Source organism: Jaculus jaculus, chromosome 1 (genome assembly GCF_020740685.1).
Source record: "Jaculus jaculus isolate mJacJac1 chromosome 1, mJacJac1.mat.Y.cur, whole genome shotgun sequence".
NCBI classification, from domain to species: domain Eukaryota; kingdom Metazoa; phylum Chordata; class Mammalia; order Rodentia; family Dipodidae; genus Jaculus; species Jaculus jaculus.
The window spans coordinates 308,828,144-308,847,941 of NC_059102.1; the positions used below are offsets into that span (position 1 = coordinate 308,828,144).

Below are 19,798 nucleotides of genomic sequence, written 5' to 3' on the forward strand. Positions count from 1 at the left end.
GATACTAAAGAGACATCCTCGAAGCTGGAGGGTTTGTAGACCTCCTTCTCACACTTGCGTGTATGAAAGCAAGTTCTAAGAATTTTTTGTTTTTGCAATGGCACTTTAACAAGCCTTATTGTTATTTGGTATGTTAGCAATAAGTAATATAGCAATGAATGAAAGAATGTTTCATATTCTGAAACTGCTAAAGGTCTCATATTTTTGCATGCTAACATAAAAACGGATGGAGAACTGGAAGAGGTATCAGATCTCACCTAATTTCCATATTATTTCTGGGGTGCTGGGGAATTGAACCAAGGGTCCTAGTGCCTCATACATACTAGGCAAATACTGAGCTATATCCCCAGCCAACGCCTCATTTTGGATGAGAACATTGAGGCCCCAAAATGAGATAAAAGACTAATGCACATTTGATTTGTGGTGGCAAACCTGACAGTAGAAGTCAAAATGTTAAGTTATGTGTGCCCTGTCCTTAACAGAGTAAGAGTGAAATGTTAGTAACAGGAAAACACTCAAACATTTGTACTATTTATTCTTTCTTTCTTTGAAAGAAAGAGGCAGAGAAAAAGAGAAAATAGGCGCACTGGGGTCTTTATCCCCTGCAAACGATCTCCAGACAAATGCACCTCCTTGTGCATCTGGTTTATTACGGGTATTGGGGAATTGAACTTGGGTCCTTAGGTTTTGCAAGTACCTTATCTGCTAAGCCATCTCTCCAGCTCTGTAGTATTTATTCTGGTAGTGATGTGCCTAACTTTCCTCATTTTGAGTTTCTCTACATTAGCTTTCATCTAGGTTGAAGTTTTTCCAAATTCAGTGTTTGAAAAGAGAATAAACTTGGTCAATTGAGGCTTGTTGACGGTCGTTAGCCGAACGTGGAAACCAGTGTGTGTGAGACTCCCTTTGGCCACCAGGGGGAGCCCAAGACTCCCATAAAGAGCGCATGGTTCGGCTACTCATACACAAGTTCTGCTCAGAAGCCTCACAAAGTTGGCTGACTACCCAGAAGCGGGGCTTGTGACAGGAAGTGGAGGCGGGACTTTGGTTCAAACACCTGTTGTCCACACCAGCACACACGACGGGAACAGAGCCTCTGAAGGAAACTACTTCAGTTAGACCAAGCAGCCTCAGAGGGCCAGTTTGTCCAGTTTTACCAAGGGACAAACCTTTGTATTGGCACCATCTCGCAGCCTTCACAACAATGGAAGTGTGGATTTCGGCCCAGATCAGAAAGATTAAAGCTCTCTGAAAAGATGTGACAACAGTTTAAAATGATGAAGAATGTGGTCAAGGCCACATGAGCCTATTTTCCAACTCCTGGGGTAGCCGACTGAGGGCACACCCCCCTGAAAACAGGAAGCGATCATCCCAGAAGCATTCAAAGGGCACACCCCTTCCCAAGGAGTTGGAGGAACCCTGAGGGCCAGAAATGCATACAAGCATGAAGCCGATGACTAAACCAAGCTGGATGACAGCAGGTTCCAAACCAGGGATGTCAAACTCGTACAAGGGACACTGAAAATGGACCCCATCGCCTAGTGTCTGGGACACTCCTGGGCCAGTTGTTTGTAAGTTCCCGAACTTGAGCCTCGCTGCTCAGTGCCGACGGAGAGTCGACAGAGAAAGGAGCGTAGAAAATGCAGTATTTTTCGCGGACACCAGACACGCATCTCCAAAGACTCTACAAGAAGGAGTGCGTGAAGATGTCACCTTCTTCCTAGCCGCGTTGCTGACGTAAGTTGCTTCATTTCTCCTCGACTTTGCTTTCCAGCGCATAAGCAAAACAAAACCAACACCCCCTGTGGGATTAGTCCGCAAACCTGAAAGGGTGGTGGGCGGAGCTGATAAGGGGCGGGGATAAAAAGCCTCATCCAACAGGTTTTTCCGGTCAGCAAGGGTCCCGCCCCCTCCGGTGTGCTCAGCTCTGATTGGCTCCCGCTGAGGGGGCGTGGCCTGGCCGCGGGGGCGGGGGGGGCGGACGCGGCGTGGCGCGTGGATAACCCGAGCCGGGGAGGTCGCGGGCGCCGGGCCTGTGCGCGCTCTCCGCCATGGCAGGCCGTCCCGGCGCGTCGGCGCTCGTCCTGCTCGCTGCCCTGCTGGCGCCCGCGCTGCTCGTGCCGCCCGTGAGCGGCCGCGGCGGCCGGTACCACGGGGACTGGGACACGGGCCGGCTGCTGCCTCCGCTGCCGCCCCGCGAGGACGCGGCGCGCGTGGCCCGCTTCGTGACGCACGTCAGCGACTGGGGCGCGCTGGCCACCATCTCCACGCTGGAGGCGGTGCGCGGCTGGTCCTTCGCCGACGTCCTGTCGCTCAGCGACGGGCCCCCGGGCGCGGGCAGCGGCGTGCCCTACCTGTACCTGAGCCCGCTGCAGCAGTCCGTGAGCAACCTGCAGGTGAGCCTTCCCTTCTGCGGCGGCTGGAGGCCACCGAGCCGGCCGGTCACACTCGCCCAAGTTGAGCCCAGGCTGTTTTAGAGAGAGGAACTTGAACCCGGCTCACATGACCTGACCTGACTCTCTGCCCCGCACTGGCCGGGCGAGGATCCTAGATGTTGGGCAATTTACCTGGAAGTTCCCACCCGCCCAGGGTTTGAATTCTTTGCCAGGAGCTGGCTTGAATCACCTCGCCCCCGAGTTGTCTTGAATCATCTTGGAGCACGGTGTCTCCGTTTTCAAAGCATAGGTATTGTCGGATAGTGAGGCATTTCGCATACTTGACTTCTTAGGGGTTCTCGTTCTAAACTCTCCTCATTAGTTAATTTTTTTCCACCATCAGTAGGAAGCTAATGCATCATCGTGGACACCCTGCACAGTGGCCTCGGCAGAGGGCTGGACTGGTGGAGGGCTGACTCCTCTCCCTTGCGCCATCCTCTAGGACAGGGCCAAGCTCTGAAGGATCTCCGATGCCCCAGAGGTGTGTTCACAGACTGGCAGCCTGGGAGATAAGAGCCAAACAAGTGCTCAGGGATGGAGCCTGACTTAGTAGAGGGTCGTTGTGGCCGAGCTGGGAAAGCCCAGCATTATTTGGTAAAGCTGAGATGAAAGCGCCTGCTAAATGCCGTGCAGTGTCGTCTCTTCTAGTGCTCTTCAAAGCAGGCTCAATTGACAGTTCCGCTATTCCTAAAGTCAGGAGCCAATCCCAAGTTCTCCTCAGGAGCATCTGCCTTCAGAATACTAGCATCTCTGCTATACATTCTCATGTCTATAATTGTGAGGGATCTAGAGAGCTGTGGGGTCACCCCCGTTGCAGAGGTGACAACACTGAGACTCGAAGGGGTAGGGACTCACCTGTGACCACATGACCATCAGCTAAAGCCCAATGGTTGATGCTTTTTTAAAGAAATAGTAGCAGTTGGCTGGAGAGATGGCTTACCGGTTAAGCATTTGTCTGTGAAGCCTAAGGACCCTGGTTTGAGGCTTGATTCCCCAAGACCCACGTTAGCCAGATACACAGGGGGCGCACACATCTGGAGTTCATTTACAGTGGCTGGAGGCCTTATCGCGCCATTCTCTCTATCTACCTCTTTCTCTCTCTCTGTCACTCTCAAGTAAATAAATAAGTAAAAATAACAACAAAAAATTGATTAAAAAAAAAAAAGAAATAGTAGCAGTGAGGAACTTACTCAGAAGCTCAGGTTTCTACAATGGTAGTGAGAGTGGCCACGTAAGGATTTGACTCCTATTCTACCATTCAACTAGCCAGAGTTGGGCTCCTCACTGATTTTCCTTTTGACCACCAAGTTGCCCTCTGTGTCCACCCAGTGGAGAGGGTACAATGGTTTGGAAGGAGCAAGACCCAGACTTGTGGCCACTTCTTTGTAAAATGCCTTGATGTCTGTCACTGGGAGAAGGTGGTGAGGTAGGGTCCTGTATGGTCTTTTTCTCTGGCATATTTGTGTAGTGAATGTTTGTAGAAGTATGCTACTGGCTGCAGGGCCCAGAAGTAAAATCTTGCCCTTGATTCTTTGCACACAGACTTTTTTTATTGGCCTATCTTCCATCTTGGCTGTCTTGAGATAGGACATTCTCTCCTCTGAGTACTCCCCTTCCACCTACTGAAAATAAGTCAAGTCCCAAAGTCTGTCCTTCATTCTTGTGATCTTTTGAATATTGTGTACATGCTCATGGCTTCACTTGGATTTACTTCCAAGTCTACGTGTATTATTCACCTCTTCTATGTTTCGGCTCTAAGTGCTTCTTGCCATGTCAATTTTACTTAGTTTTCTACACTTCAGATCCAGGGGTCAAAACCAGTTCTTCCTCTTCCTCCTGAAACTAGCCCTGCTTGAACTGCATCTTGCTTAGTGGAATTATTATTTTCTCAGTAAATGTATTTGGAATTCTCGGTGCCTCTCCAAACCCTTTGTTTCCATCCCTGTTCCTTCCTCTTATTTCTACCACACCATCCTTTGGCTAAGTCCTTGTTATTTCATGCCTGAAAGTACTTGAACGTCTGTTCTGCCCGCCAGGTTTACAGCAGCAAAATCCTTGTCATAGCATTGCTCTCCACAAACACTGTGCTACATACATCATACATCCACTGCTGCTGCTCAAGAACCACCCAGTCTTCTTTCTTTTTTGGTTTTCCAAGGTATGGTCTCACTGTAGCCCAGGCTGACCTGGAATTCACTGTGTAGTTTCAGGCTGGCTTCAAACTCACAGCCATCCTCCCCACATGGTGTTTAAAAGCCTGGGTGTAGAATGATGCCAAGAAGCAGAATTTTGAGGGTATTGTTGGAAAGCACTGTTGGAGGTTGGCCTACAGAGTCTAATCTAGGTCCCTTAGTTTAGGTTTGAGCCACCTTCACCCCCCACCCAGATCCTTCCCTCCATCCACTGACTTTATTGCTATTCACTTTCCCTGCTCCATGGGCTCTTCAGTCATCTTCCCTCCTCAACATCTCTTCCCACTTCTGCCCTGGTTTTGAATTACGAGGCTCTTATTCTTTTCTGTAACCCGCCCAGGCTATCCTGATATCTCCTTGTCTCTTACACTTGACTGTGTTTGATAGTTAGACATGCCTGCCTTTGACTTCTCTTTATCTTGGTTTTTGTTGTTTGTTTGTTTTTCGAGGTAGGGTCTCACTGTAGCCCAGGCTGACCTGGAACTCATTAGGTAGTCTCAGGCTGGCCTCCAACTCAGGGTGATCTTCCTACCTCTGCCTCCCAAGTGCTAGGATTAAAAGCATGTGTCACCACACCCGACTTTTACACTAAGTTTTGATTTGATTTTTTGACTTCTTTTTCTTTCTTTTTGTTTTTTTGTTTTTTTTGAGGTAGGGTCTCAGTCTGGCCCAGGCTGACCTAGAATTCGCTATGGAGTCTCAGGGTGGCCTCGAACTAATGGCAATCCTCCTACCTCTCCTCCTGAGTGCTGGGATTAAAGGTGTGTGCCACCATGCCTGGCTCTGATTTTCTGACTTTTCAACTACATCTAAAACTCACAGAATGGAGAAACCTTTACCTAAGCGCCCCCCCCGCCCTTTTGAGGGGATAGCCAGGGGAGGTAGTCCCATCATGCCTTGCCTTGTAATTGGGAGACAACAAAACATTTTGGTTAATTTCAGTGAGTTCTGACTCAGCATTTTTGATGGATCATTGGGAATGGCAATTCTCCACAAAGATGCTTGGGATTTAAAGAGCTAGATAGTTTGTGAAAACAGTGTGAATTTTGCAGTTATATGTGAAAAAGGCCTTTATGAGTAGGAAAAGATTGTTTTTTTGTTGTTTTTTTTTTTGCTCAGTGTTCAGAATCTGAGGCAAGAATTCTCTTGTTATGGGAACAGGAACAAGTAACTTCTCCAGTTCTGAGATCACATGACAATTTCTGCTACCATGAGATAACCAAACATCATGACTCAGCTACTTTCTTGCTTATTCTGTAGTTTGAGCAACTGTGATGTTTTTATGCACTTGTTTATTAGGGTGTACCCCCATAGATACTTCTGTGAGGGCTCTCCCCAGGCCTGCTGTTGGGTGGTCTGTACTTATAATCTCTCTAATGAATATGGAAAATTCCAGATTTGAGACAAAGCTATGATAAAACAATTCTTATACGATCATTAATCTTAACTATCACCCTACCACATGTATACTTTGTGTGGGGGAGGTCAGGATCAGTTTCTATCTGAGTGTTTTTCCCCACTGGGAAGTGGTGTTTTAACAGTTCAGTTTTGTGGGAAAATGATGCAGCTCAGGGGACACTATGTATGTAACTTGTGAGATTTATCCCCTCTCCAGAAACCATTTTTCACATAAAAGGACCTTAATTTCTCCCTGCAGGAAAATCCACAAGCCACGCTGACCATGTCTTTGGCACAGACTGAATTCTGCAGGAAAAATGAATTTGATCCTCAGAGTCCCCTGTGTGTCCACACAATACTGTCAGGAACTGTGACCAAGGTAAAAAGTTACCCCATGAAAGGATGGTTTCAGAAGAACATGATCATGTTAATAATGAAAGAAGTGATCCTTACAGATAAACTGCAGTTGACTTGTGAGTGAGATACACAATTAGAATGTGTTTTAATATAAAAACTAATTTCATGAAACTAAAGGTTCTAATCAATACCTGTCATGAAGGTGTTGCTAATTGGCAAATGACTGTTTTCTACAGCCGAACAGATAAAACAATTATAAAAGTTGTGTATACAATTACTGTTGCTGAGGAGCATCTGCCCAGCCAGAGGCACTGCTCTCCATCATGGTTTTCATTGTACCGCAGCATATCTGAGCTCCTTGTCTGCATGTTTCTGTGATGCTTTAGAACAAGTAGGCCAACAGGAGGAATATCCATTACTAAAAACTGGAAGGCGGCTTGGGGGATGACTGAGTAGATAAGGCGCTTGCTGCTGAAGCCTGAGTCCCTGTGTTCAGAGCCCCAGAACCCCCTTAAAAGCCAGAAGCTGTGGCAGGCTTCAGGAATCACAGCATACTAACAGCAAGATGGGAGGCAGAGACAGGAGACTTTCTCACAAGTTTGTAGACTCACTAGCCTGGCAAGTGCAGCAGTGAACAACATGAGGGAGTGACAAAGACAGACGGACTGAAATGAAGTAGGAGGCAAGGACCAATGCCGTGAGTTCGAGGCCACCCTAAGACTACTTAGTGAATTCCAGGTCAGCCTGAGCTAGAGAGAGACCCCACTTCGGACAACAAAAAAACAAACAAACAAGATCACAGGTGGGACAGTGGACAAGGTGCCATGGGCATTCATTTGATGCTTTCTGACCTTGTCAGTCATGAATCACAGGTGAAGTTGGATTCATGGTCTGAAAATTGTCCGTGGGTCTATCTCTGTGGTTGAGTGTCTTTAACTGGAAGGAGGAAGGAGAGAACTCTCGGGCTCCACTGGGCTATTTTTCACCCTTCATGCCAGTATGCTATGTGCAGGTGGTAGGGTAAGCGTTATGGTCTACAGCTCAGGCATGGGTCATTTTATTATAGTGCCCTGTGACGTTATTCTGATAAATCGGAATTACTGATGAACAGTGAAAATTGATGTGACAGTTTCTTACTTTATTCTGTGTGTTTGTAATTGCCAACCTCGAACTCATCATTGCTGTCTGCATTCTTCAAGCTCCTTTTAGCCTTGGTTCTTAAGACCAGGATTTACAACTAAATAAACTCTCAGGATCTGTAGAATGTTGGAACCACTTGTTTTTAACAAATGAGAAACCAAAATGATGTTGCAATGAGAATGTTGACTTTATGTTTGTTCTTTAGGTGAATGAAACAGAAGTGGACTTTGCAAAGAACTCATTATTCATTCGACACCCTGAGATGAAATCTTGGCCTTCAAGCCATAACTGGTTCTTTGCTAAGTTAAATATAACCAATATCTGGGTCGTGGACTACTTTGGTGGGCCAAAAATAGTGACCCCTGAAGAATATTTTAATGTCACACTTCAGTAAGTATTGTGCATCTTTACCTTTCCAGTGTTGCAGTTCTTAGTGGTCCTTAGCCTTCCAAGCCAAGATAGTTAATCACTTCATATGCCAATGATCCTTTTGGGCAAGCTATGACCCCTCTCAAAAGAATATTTTAGGATTACAAAGGAAACCCTCTATCTTGAAATATATTTATAAAAATTTTAAAGGTGTGATATGGAATTGGTAAACTTTTAGATTCACATTAAATAATATAAGATCAAACCGTCCATGGTGACACACACCTTTAATCCTAACACTCAGGAGGCAGAGGGAGGATTGCTATGAGTTCAAGGCCACCCTGAGACTACATAGTGAATTCCAGGTCATCCTGAGCTAGAGTGAGGCCCTACCTCCAAAAACCAAAATAAGTAAGTAAATAAAAATAATATAAGAGGGCTGGAGAGATGGCTTAGCGGTTAAGCGCCTGCCTGTGAAGCCTAAGGACCCTGGTTCAAGGCTCGGTTCCCCAGGTCCCACGTTAGCCAGATGCACAAGGGGGCGCACACGTCTGGAGTTCGTTTGCAGAGGCTGGAAGCCCTGGCGCGCCCATTCTCTCTCTCTCTCCCTCTATCTGTCTTTCTCTCTGTGTCTGTCGCTCATAAATAAAAAATGACCAAAAAAAAAAAATTAAAAAAAAAATATATAAGATCTAGTAATGACATGCCTGTAATCTTAGCACTTAGGGGGTAGAGGCAGAATCAGGAGTTCAAGGTCATCTTTAGCTACATTGTGAGCTCAAGGCCAGGTTGGATTATATGAAATCCTGTCAGGGAAAAAAATAAAGGAAAAAAATGTAGGAATAAATCTGTAACCTTACTTTCAAAGTAGTAAAGACTGGAGACAATATTTTCAGACATCTGTACAAGCACAGCTATAACGTGACTTGAAGGGTTCTGTGATTTCTTTATTGCTACTGGAAATAGTCACAGATACATATCACCAGTGTGGTTTGTTGCCTAAAGTCACCATTGCAGGGAATGGTAAATTTCAGTGCTCAATTAAAAAAACAAATCCAAGTTCACAGACCTCCCCTGAGCTCTGCTTGCAGGTCTGGCTATCAGGTTGAGACTCCATTTAAGGCTGTGTGTGTTGGGCCCTAGACAGACACTAGAGATGGCATGTCCTTCTCAGAGTCTGACTTGGTGCTCTAGACTAGGGCTGTTCCACATCTGAGTGTGAACCAGTGACCTTTTAGTCATCGGCCCTCAGAGCTGTGAGAGCCCTTGGGGAGATGTGGTGTAATCCACAGGGATGCACATGCTGAGGGATGATGCAGCTGAGACCAAGAGGCCAGGAGAGAGAATGGAGGAGAAAGGGGTTAAGGACGCAGCTCAGTGATACAGCACTTGCCTGGTATGTGCTAGGCCCTGGGCTTGGGTTTCAATTCTAATACTGCAAAAACAAACCCAATTACTAAGGGGGGAACATAGTTCAGCAACAGAGTGCTTGCCTAGCAAGGTCAAGGCCCTGGGTTCAATCTTTAGCATGATAAGAAAAGCTGGGCAGCAGAAGATGGCTTAGCAATTAAGGCATTTGCCTTCAAAGCCAAAGGACCCTGGCTTGATTCCCCAGGTCCCATGTAAGCCAGATGCACAAGGAGGTGCATGCTTCTGGAGTTTTTTTTTTTTTTTGCAGTGGCTGGAGGCCCTGGCACGCCCATTCTTTCTCTTTCAAATAAATAAATAAAATATTTTTTTAAAAAAAAAAGGAAATGAAAAGCTTATGGAGAAGTATTGCCATCTGCAGATGGACAGGGGCAGAAAGAAGGGATGACCAGGGAGCTGGAGAGATGGCTTAACAGTTCAGGCTCATGCCTATGAAGTCTAAGGACCCAGGTTTGATTCCCCAGTACCCACATAAGCAAGATGTACAAAGTGATGCTTGGGTCTGAGTTTATTTGCAGTGGCTACTTCTCTCTCAAGTAAATAAAAGATATTAAGAAGGGGGTGATCAGATCTGGAGTGAGGTTAGGGTTCAGAGGAAGGGGTACACGGGCCTAGCAGGAGGTGATGAGGACAGTAACAACTGGAGGCAGAGTCTGTGCAGCAAGGATTTCTGCCAGTGCTGGCTGGCTGCTTCACGTGTGTTCACTCTTCCCTCCGCACCCTGCGAGGTAGGTGCTGTTTGCTCCTTTGTAAAATGCCACACTCGGGCAGAATGTAAGGAACTTGCTTAGCGTTTTCCAGCCAGGAAGTGCTGGGATTCAAGCTCCAGTCCGAGCCTCAGAGCCCTCCTCCAGCTCCTCACCATGTGCTGCAGCAGGGGGCGGGGAGGGGGGGTCCTCTCCAGGGTCATTGTTAATGCTGTTCCTGTCTGCAGTGATCCACAGCTCTGTGAGGATCTGGGTGATGGGATTAAATGAGGTCCTGTGTCATGGCTCACTTTGGAAGTCAGATTCATGGCATTCAGGGTCGTCTTTCTCTAGTCTGGGTTAAACTGTGCACTCTCCACTCTGACTTCCATTTTGTTATTGGCAAAGCTCAGGGTCATTTTATGTTTTTTTTGTTTTTTTTTTTTTTAATTTTTATTCTAGGTAGGCCTGAGGACATTGCTCAGCCCACAGCAGGCAGGTGTTGAGGATGCGGCTGCTGGTGGGTGGGCTGACTGAGGCAGGCTCTCAACTCGTCTTAAGAGTGAGGAATCGGGCAGCCCTGGCATTGATTTTGCTCCGGGGGTGCCTGAGAGGCATGAGCCACTGACCCTCCCCTGGGCTGCAGGAGCATCCTCCTGATAGGACTGTGGAGGTTGCAATTGCATGGTCCACATTACCCAGGAGGGTGACAGGAAAAATGACATGCTGCTCTGTGAGGTTCAAATTTACCTTCATGGGACATCACAGTCTCTGAAGTGCAGTTATCTCTGTGTAAATAACGTGCCCAGGGCAGTGCTTACTTTAATAGCAAGGAAAATTATTTCCCCGTGTCTCCACACTGAGCGAGCCACACAAGGGCTCCCATGCTGTTATGCAGACGAGTACGGGTTTTTTTGCTGCTCAGAGATGAGATGGAACATTTTTTCCTGGTCCCAAGGGGAGGACCAAAGGCCCGAGTACAGGCTTCTACCTCTGACACAGTAATAGGAGAGGAGGTGCTTGAAAGCCGCCCTGTCACCAGGTGCCTTTGATCACTAACTGCGATTTCAGAGTCTGGGAGTGGGACTGCCCTTCCCCCAGCCTCCCACTCTCATCTGCTGCCAAAACCGTGCCAGTTCGGGGAGTGGACAGTAATACTCGTGAAGGCCAGGGTCTACACATTCTTTGGGAGCCACTTATGTGGGGGCTTCCCAGAGCTCCCTCAAATTGGAAGATACTATTTTCCTAAATAGCACAGAGCTCTCGGCATGTGGCAGCTGTTGCACTCCATTGACATCTCAAGGAAGAATGGATGTAGGCACTGCTGGTCAGGGCTGACCTGAGACCTCACTGAGTACCGTGTCTCACTGGGCCGTCGGCCACATGAAACACATGTGCAAATGTGAATGGAACTTGGAATGTTTAAACGACTTCATGATGTGTTTGCTGTCACCCTTTGAGTTGGCAGTTGTAAGAATAAGGATTGCCTCCTTCACCATGAAGTCTGAATGGCAGAGAGTGTGTGCAAGGCCTTCTTTGTCACTGCTGGCACACCCAAGTTATTTCCTACAAAGAGGCAGAGAAAGAACTTTACCTGGGCGTCTTTATTTTATCCAGGCATGGATTTCTTATTTATTTATTTATTTAAAAGAGAGGAAGAGAAAAGGAAACAGTGAGAGATAATGGGCACACCAGGGCCTTCAGCTACTGTAAAGGAACTCCAGATGCATGTGCCACTTTGTGCATCTGGCTAACGTGGGACCTGGGGAATTGAACCTGGGTTCTTTGGCTTTGCAGGCAAATGCCTTAACTGCTAAGCCATCCCTCTAGACTCTAGGCATGGATTTCTTTCTTTCTTTTTTTTTATTTTTAATTTATTTATTTGAGAGCGACAGACACAGAGAGAAAGACAGATAGAGGGAGAGAGAGAGAATGGGCGCCCCAGGGCTACCAGCCTCTGCAAACAAACTCCAGATGCGTGTGCCCCCTTGTGCATCTGGCTAACGTGGGACCTGGGGAACCAAGCCTCGAACCGGGGTCCTTAGGCTTGGGCATGGATTTCTTGATTGATGGTGGCTGTGGTTACAACAGGAAGGAGGGGACAAGGTCATCCCCCAGCTGGGCTCAGTATCATTAGGGCTTAGCCAGTCACTGCTGTTTGCAACTGCTTTTACCATTGAAGCCTTCAGAAATTTTTAGTGAGATAAAGACAGTGATCATAGCATTTGATTTATTAGCTTTGCAGTAGCATTAGCTAAAGTGTCAGAATTTCTGGGTATGTTGGTTTATGCCTTAATCCCACTGTTTGGGAGGTTGAGGTAAGGTTGAGGTTGAGTTGGAGGGCAGTCTGGGATACAGAGTGAGTTCTAAGTTGGTCTCTGCCAGAATGAGACCCTTCCTCAAGAAAAAAACAAAGTCAAAATGTCGTAATTGTACATGGAGAGGGGAGGTAATTACTAAGATGAGGATTCCTAGTCCCTGCCCTGTATCTGTTGAAATCAGAACTCAGGAATCTGCATTTTAATGCACTGAAGCAGTACTCCAAAGTATTTAAAATTAACACAAAATTAAACATCTGGATTACAAGTTTATTTAGTCCTTCTCTACCATGAATAAACTTTTAAGATTTGTCAACCCAGCTAATGGATTCTTCTCTCCCCATTCTAGGTGAAGGAGAATGTGGTGAGTCGAACCTCACAAGTGAAGTTCATTAGAATGGCTTATACATGCCTAAAGGGCTTGAGTTTTTTCTCCAGAAGTTTCCAAGAGTCTTAGCCAGCTTTCTGTCACGTGTTGGTTGATTTATTTGCTTGCTTGTTTACAGAATAACATTGGTCCTATGTTGGATTTTTTTGGGGAAGATAATGGTTGCTGGACTTTGAAAAATACATTTTGAAGCTATTTTTGTATATAAATGCTGATCATAATCAAAGAAGTTTGGTTTCATCATTCCAAGTGGTTTTCCACTGGTGCTGTCCAAGGAACAGGTGCCAGATTTCGACTGCCCATTGGCGCTGGTGGTACTTCAGTACAAGTTCTTTATTTTTGGCAGCCAATTTGCTGGGAGGCTGTCTGCCCCCAGCTCCCTCCTGAGTAAGCCTGTGCAGAGAGGGGCCTGTGCGTCTCAGCGGTGGAACTTCCTATTCACGTCCACTTGGGTATGACAGTCTGGTCTATTGCTGAACCAACATAGAGCATACTTTTAAAAATATACAACTTAACGTTCTAAAGTCATGTTACTTACAACCAAAGAAGTCCAAAAACCTTTTCTTGGGTTTGATTTCCTATCTAAGTGGATACAGTATAAGGATTCTCCCACTCTCCTTCAGTACACACACGCACACATGTGCACACACACACATAGAAAAACAGAGAGCACAAAAATGAGAATGAGAACATATCTTAGCAGAGTACTTAGTTGCCTAGCGTGCATAAGGTCCTGGGCTTGATCCTCAGCATGCAAACAAAAAAGAATTACTTTCATTTGCCTGAAAATGGGTTTGCATAAAAGGGGAATTTTGTATATTTTTGTTTGCTTTGGTTTATTTTATTTTATTTTTTTGAGGTAGTGTCTCACTCTATCCCAGGTGGACCTGGAATTCACTAGGTATTCTCAGGGTGCCCTCAAACTCACAGCAATCCTCCTACCTCTGCCTTCCTAGTGCTGGGATTGCAGGTGTGCACTAACATGCCCAGCTGATACTCTTTTTTTAAGCAGAGTCAACTCAGGCACCAACCAGTCAGGGCCCAAATTCCTCTCCCAAACCAGCGCTCTCAACCATGACTGATGCCTCCACCAGCTGCTTTACATCTGTAGTGCCCGGATCAGGTCACCTGAGGAGAGACGACATGGCACTGAAAGTCACACTTCTTCAGAGGAAGAGGTGCTGTTTAGCTTGTTTGCCTGTGTCCGTGATTTCAGAGGGTGACATGAGATGTTAGAATCAAGCCACCAACTCCTTAAATAGCAGAAGAAAAGTGAAATGTGAGTCATCATGTTTGAAAACTAGAAGATGAACTTAACAGAAATCCAGCAACTTCCCCTTAAGAAAAATGACTTAAGCAGTGTGATATACCCATTTAAAGCATTCATAATTAAAGGCCATAAAAAACAAGGTGTGTCGGTCATACCTTTTTAGACGCGGATTTGATAATGTCTCGCAGGGCCCCACTCACCACTGTTTGAAACAGTGTTCTTGTTTGAGCATGCTCTTAAGTCAGTCACTGGCTATTCCCAGACATACCACTCTGTGCCCTTGGCAGAGAGTTCACCGTGTCTGAACCTAGCCTTTGTCTCAGGTCCTTGGGTGCCAGTGCACTGTAGAATTGGGTTGAGGATATCTGCATGGCTTTCTCCCTTTGTCTACTTACTGTGCGTTCTGTTTGTCACCATACAGAAAGTGTCCCTGTTCAGGTTGGACCCAATTTTCCTACAAGGGGAAGCCAGCCAGTTCTTAACAGTAGGTGTGACAGATTCCTTTATAATTCAGTGTGTGGAATGTCACTACTGTCACAGTTTGAATGGCCACCAGGGGGCACCATAGACTACCTTTTGGGCTGATTCTGGTTTCTGTGTTCATCTCATTCTTTAAATGGTTTAGACTGTGTAGTCTAGTTGTCCTCAAACTTGTGATCACTCCTGCCTCAGTTTCCTAGGTGCTGGTATTAAAGCATGTTCCACCGTGGTGGGCTCAATCGTGACTTCTTATATAGCCAAGCAAATCTAGCTTTTAAAAATGCCAGGGATGTGGCCTCACTGGTCATGCTGGCATAGAGGCAGCCTTGCATGGGCCGGAGGGCAGGCAGAGGACTGGTCTCATGCTGTGGGTTTCAAGGCTTTACCACTCCTGCTTCATGGGCTTTCCCTCAGACTTCGGGACCTGCACTTCACTGCTGAAGAAGAGGGGATAAGTACTGGCCTTAAAGAGAGGAGATACTCTTTTTTAAAAAAATATTTTTATATAAAGTTATGAAATTTGCAGAAAAAATGGATGGACCTGGAAAGGGTTATACTAAGTGAGGTAACCCAGGCCCAGAAAGCCAAGGACCACATGTGTTCTCATATGTGGATCCTAGCTACAGATGATTGGGCTTCTGCGTGAGAAGGAAAATACTTACTAGCAGAGGCCAGTAAGTTAAAAAGGAGACATAAAGGGAAGAGAAAGGAAGGGAGGAGGGTACATAATAGGCTGATGTTGTATATATGTAAGTACAATGATTGAGATGGGGAGGTAATATGATGGACAATGGAATTTCAAAGGGGAAAGTGGTGGGGGATGAGGGAAGGAATTACCATGGGATATTTTTTTATAATCATGGAAAATGCTAATAAAAATTTTAAAAATATTTTTATTTACCTATTTGAAAGAGGAAGAGAATGGGTGTGCCAAGGCCTCCCGCCACTGCAAACAAACTTCAGATGCATGTTCCACTTTGTGCACCTGGCTTTATGTGGGCTTTGGGGAATTGAACCTGGGTCCTTTGGCTTTTACAGGCAAGCGCCTTGACAGCTGAGCCATGTTTCCAGCCCAGAGATTGAGGTATTCTTGAGCGCTGTGGCCCAGAGATCAGGCAACCGATCCAAGGTGGGATGGAAGTACAAAGCTATGGCCCAGGCCCTGAAGCTGCAGAGCCCAGGTGGCTGCATTGGGCAGGTCTTGCCCTGGCCATCGCTCTGCTATGCTGGACAAGGCCTTGTTCTCACCAAACCGTGCCCGGCAGTGTTTTCTAGACAGGTTCAAAGTCCTTGCAGGTTAGGCATGCGGCGGCTGGGGGAGCTCCATTTTGAAGTGAGGCAGGGTTCAGTGGAGCAAGTGCAAACATCTGACAAGTTTGTCAATGTCATGTCCCCTTCTTAGTGTCTGGATGTGGATTGGTCAGTGTTCTGTGTATTTTTTTCCTAGTCTTCAAAGGGTCCTTTGTTTGTTTTTTGAGGCAGCATCTCACTCTAGCAGAGGCTTACCTGGAACTCACAGTCTGTACAGCAGGCTGGCCTCAAACCGACAGTGATGGTCCTACCCCGGCCTCCTGAGTGCTGGGGGTGCAGGCGTGCGGCGGGGGCCCCAGCCTGAACAAACGCTCCGTAACTCACCTAAGAAGACAAATTATAGCTTAAGTTCTTGGTAGATTGAAGGGGTTATGAATCATTGTTAAGACATCAAATTCTGCGTAGGATTTTTCCTTTGTATTATAACATAGGTCTTTGTGAATAACATGTTGAAATGAGTTTAAAATTTAAAAATTAGCCTGATTACTAATATTTCACGTTTGCTACTCTTTTTTGTTTTGTTTTTTTGAGGTAGGATCTCACACTAGCCCAGTCTGACCTAGAATTCACTATGTAGTCTAAGGGTGGCCTCGAACTCAAGGCGATCCTCCTACCTCTACCTCCTGAGTGCTGGGATTAAAGGTGTGCGCCACCACACCTGGCTACTCTTTAAAATTTATTTAAAAGTTTTTACATGTGTGTGTTTGTGTGTGTATGTGTGTGGGCATTCATGCACACGTCTGCCTGTGGAGGCTAGCAGTCAACATCCGGTATCTTCCCCAATTGCTCTGCCTTGTTTTTTGTTTTACTTTTTAAAAACATTTATTTACCCGTGCACGTGTGTGTATGTGTGCACATGTATCATGCAAGTACCACTTTGCATCTGACTTTACATGGGTGCTGGGGAATTGAACTCACGCCAACAGGCTGTGCAAACAAGTGCCTTTAACTGCTAAGCCATTTCTCTAGCCCTCTGGCTTATTTTTTGAGACAGAATTATTCACTGAACCCCTAACTCACTGATTTTGTTAGACTAGCTAGCCAGCTTGGCCTGTAGATGTCTGTCTCTGCCTCCCCAGTGCTGGGATTATAGGCACACCCTGTCATACCCAGCTTTTTTTAAAAAAATCTTTTTAAAAGTTATTTATTTATGAGAGAGAGAGAGTGGGTAAGCCAGGACCTCTAGCCACTGCAAACGAACTCCAGATGCATGCAGCATCTTGTACATCTGGCTTACCTGGGTACTGGGGTGTTGAACCTGGGTCCTTAGGCTCCACAGGCAAGCGTCTTAACCACTAAGTCATCTCTCCAGCTCATGCCCAGCTTTTTATTTTTTATTTGAGAGTGACAAAAAGAGAAGGAGGCAGATTGATAGAGAGAATGGGCAGGCCAGGGCCTCCAGCCACTGCAAACGAACTCCAGTTGCATGCGCCCCCTTGTGCATCTGTCATGCCCAGCTTTTTATGTGGGTGCTGGGGACATGAATTCAGGACCTCCTGCTTGCATGGTAAGCACTTTACTGACTGAGCCATATCTCCAGTCTTTTTTCCAGTCTATGATGAAGTGTTCAAGTAAGGTCATGCCGCATATTGAGTATCACAGTTCTTCCACTTTATCGTAAGTTAATTATGTTCCTACAAATCGTTCTCAAGGGTGACTTCGAATGGTGCAGCCTTCTCCCTCATATCCACACACCCAGGCTACAAGGCACCAACTGTCTGTACTAGGACTCTTGCTAGCAAAACCTAAGCCAAAGGAATTTAAATAAAAAGGAGGGTCTCTGCGAGTGAACTCCTCTTCGGTCTTCATTTCTTGCCTCTGCTCTTCTGTGTTGGTTTTAATGGCAGCAGAATTCTAACACAGAGGACACATGCTTCTTAGCGAGGCTCTGGGCACATCCAAATGAGCCCTCTGTCTGGGAGTGGGATGCCTTTGTTGATGGAGCCTGCATCCTGTGTCTGGACACGGGATGCTTCATTGGCTAAGCCTGCATCGTCTGTCCCTCTTGGAGTCGGGGGTTCAGCTCAGTGCCATCAGAACCATGGGGATTTGCATAATTGTGAGGAGAACTCCTGAAGAGACAGTAAGTTAACTGAGGGATACAGACTGAGCAGGCGATTACCACTCACCCTAGTTTCTTAACACTGAGATTACCTCCAATGAGAGAAAAATCTTTGTATCTATTTTCTGGATTTCTTTTAAGCTCCTCACATTCCCTGAAGTGTACTTCTCAAGCCAGAAGCTGCTGGTAAATTGCCTTAGCAGCTTATATCAATTAACAGTACTGCCGTCAGGGTGTTACAGAACTTCCTCTGTGCTGAGCTTGAGAGGTAAAAATACTATTGTTATTTTTAACTGGCATTTTTTAGGTTAACAGTAATCTTGAACGCTTAAAAGTATTTTACAGTTTGTGTGTGTGTGTGTGAACTGTCAGTTCATGTGCTTTGCCAATTTTTCCTTTGGGAATGCTTTTAATTTACTTTTTGGTAGCTCTAGGGCTTGAACCCAAAGCCTTACTCATGCCAAGCACACACTCTACTGCTAAGCTACATCCCCAGCCCCTTGGGGTCATTTTAAAAAATTGATTTTTGTGAGCTCTATATATTTATTAAACCCTTCAGTGATTAAATTTGTTGTTAGTATTTGGTTAAAACATTTTCCTTTTTGTTATTTTGTTTAAAATCTATAGGTTTTACAGTTCACTAGAGAAAATTTATATACTGTAATATTTTCTCATTTATTTTTCTTCAATTTTTTTTCTTTCAGAAATTTGGTAAATATCAGTTAGGTTTATTTCCATTTTCATGGCTTAAGTTTTTGTTTTTTGCTTTTTGAGGTAGGGTCTCACTCTAGCCCAGACTGGCCTGGAATTCACTATGTAGTCTCAGGCTAGCCTCGAACTCACAGTGATCCTCCTACCACTGCTTCTCGAGTGCTGGGATTGAAGGTGTATGCAGCCATGCTGGGCAATCATGACTTAATTGAATGGGTATGCCAGGACCTCTCGCCACTGCTAATGAACTCCAGATGCATGCAGCACTTTGTGCATCTGGCTTATGTGGGTACTGGGGAGTTGAGCCTGGGTCCTTAGGCTCCACAGGCAAACGTCTTAACCACTAAGCCATCTCTCCAACTCATGTCCAGCTTTTTATTTTTATTTTATTTTTTTTTTATTTGAGAGTGACAAAGAGAAGGAGGCAGATAGATAGAGAGAATGGGCATGCCAGGGCCTCCAGCCACTGCAAACGAACTCCAGATGCATGCCCCACCTGGTGCATCTGTCATTTCTTTCTTAATGTCAAACACAAGTTACACTCAGCTCTTTTACTCTGGTTTGGAGCCCAAGTCTAAACATAGGTCTCTCAACAACAGGGACAAACCCTGAGTTAGTAGTCAGTCCTTCCTTGAGCTGCTTGACCAGCCTTCTGGACAGTCTAGTTTATAGATCACTCGCTTCAGCCCTCACCTGGAGACTGGAATTGGCTCCCAAAATGATTTTGTTGATAGTCTCATTGTCTCAAACACCCATTAGCTAGTCTTTAGCCCTCCACCACAAAGCCTTAGCTGGCTTTCTCATTCCTCAGAGTACATCTGGCTCCAGCTGGTCTGAGCTGGTTATGTCCCAAGCATTTCTAGACTCTTCTGTTTTGTGCTCTTTTCTCTGCCAGGCATCTCCCCACCTCCTCATCCACATCTTAGTAGCAACGTGGTCCTTGAAGGCAGAGTCTGTGGCTGATTGATTTGTTGCTGCAGCCCCATGACACCAGGTGTTAACTCTGCCATTGCAATAACCCCTCAATGACAGTTTAACAAACAACTTCCTTGTGGACCTTCTACTTAGAAGTTTAATGAAAATAATGGAAAATGAAAGCTGAACCTTCAGTTTACTGTGTAACTCAGAATAGTTAATTTTAGGGCTAGAGAGGTGGTTCAGCAGTTAAGGCGTTTGCCTGCAAAGCCCAATGGCCCAGGTTCGATTCCCCAGTACCTATGTAAAGCCAGATGCACAAGGTGTCACATGTGTTT

General features: G+C 45.8%; 1 protein-coding gene across 1 annotated transcript; it reads left to right on the forward strand.

Annotated features, from left to right (window-relative positions):
- Positions 1 to 2,051: 2,051 nt before the first annotated feature.
- Creg1 (cellular repressor of E1A stimulated genes 1) lies at positions 2,052 to 7,916 on the forward strand. Its single transcript, XM_004658822.2, has 3 exons — positions 2,052 to 2,396; positions 6,285 to 6,404; positions 7,728 to 7,916. Exons 1-3 carry the CDS (start codon positions 2,052 to 2,054, stop codon positions 7,914 to 7,916), a joined length of 654 nt encoding a protein of 217 aa, XP_004658879.1.
- Positions 7,917 to 19,798: the final 11,882 nt, after the last annotated feature.

What these genes read in the sequence shown, in the direction of transcription:
- Creg1 (XM_004658822.2), top strand. Translation starts at nt 2,052, where the DNA reads ATGGCAGGCCGTCCCGGCGCGTCGGCGCTCGTCCTGCTCGCTGCCCTG. An exon ending in AGTCCGTGAGCAACCTGCAG is followed by an intron (nt 2,397 to 6,284) that starts GTGAGCCTTCCC and finishes TTCTCCCTGCAG; the next exon opens with GAAAATCCACAAGCCACGCT. An exon ending in TGTCAGGAACTGTGACCAAG is followed by an intron (nt 6,405 to 7,727) that starts GTAAAAAGTTAC and finishes TTTGTTCTTTAG; the next exon opens with GTGAATGAAACAGAAGTGGA.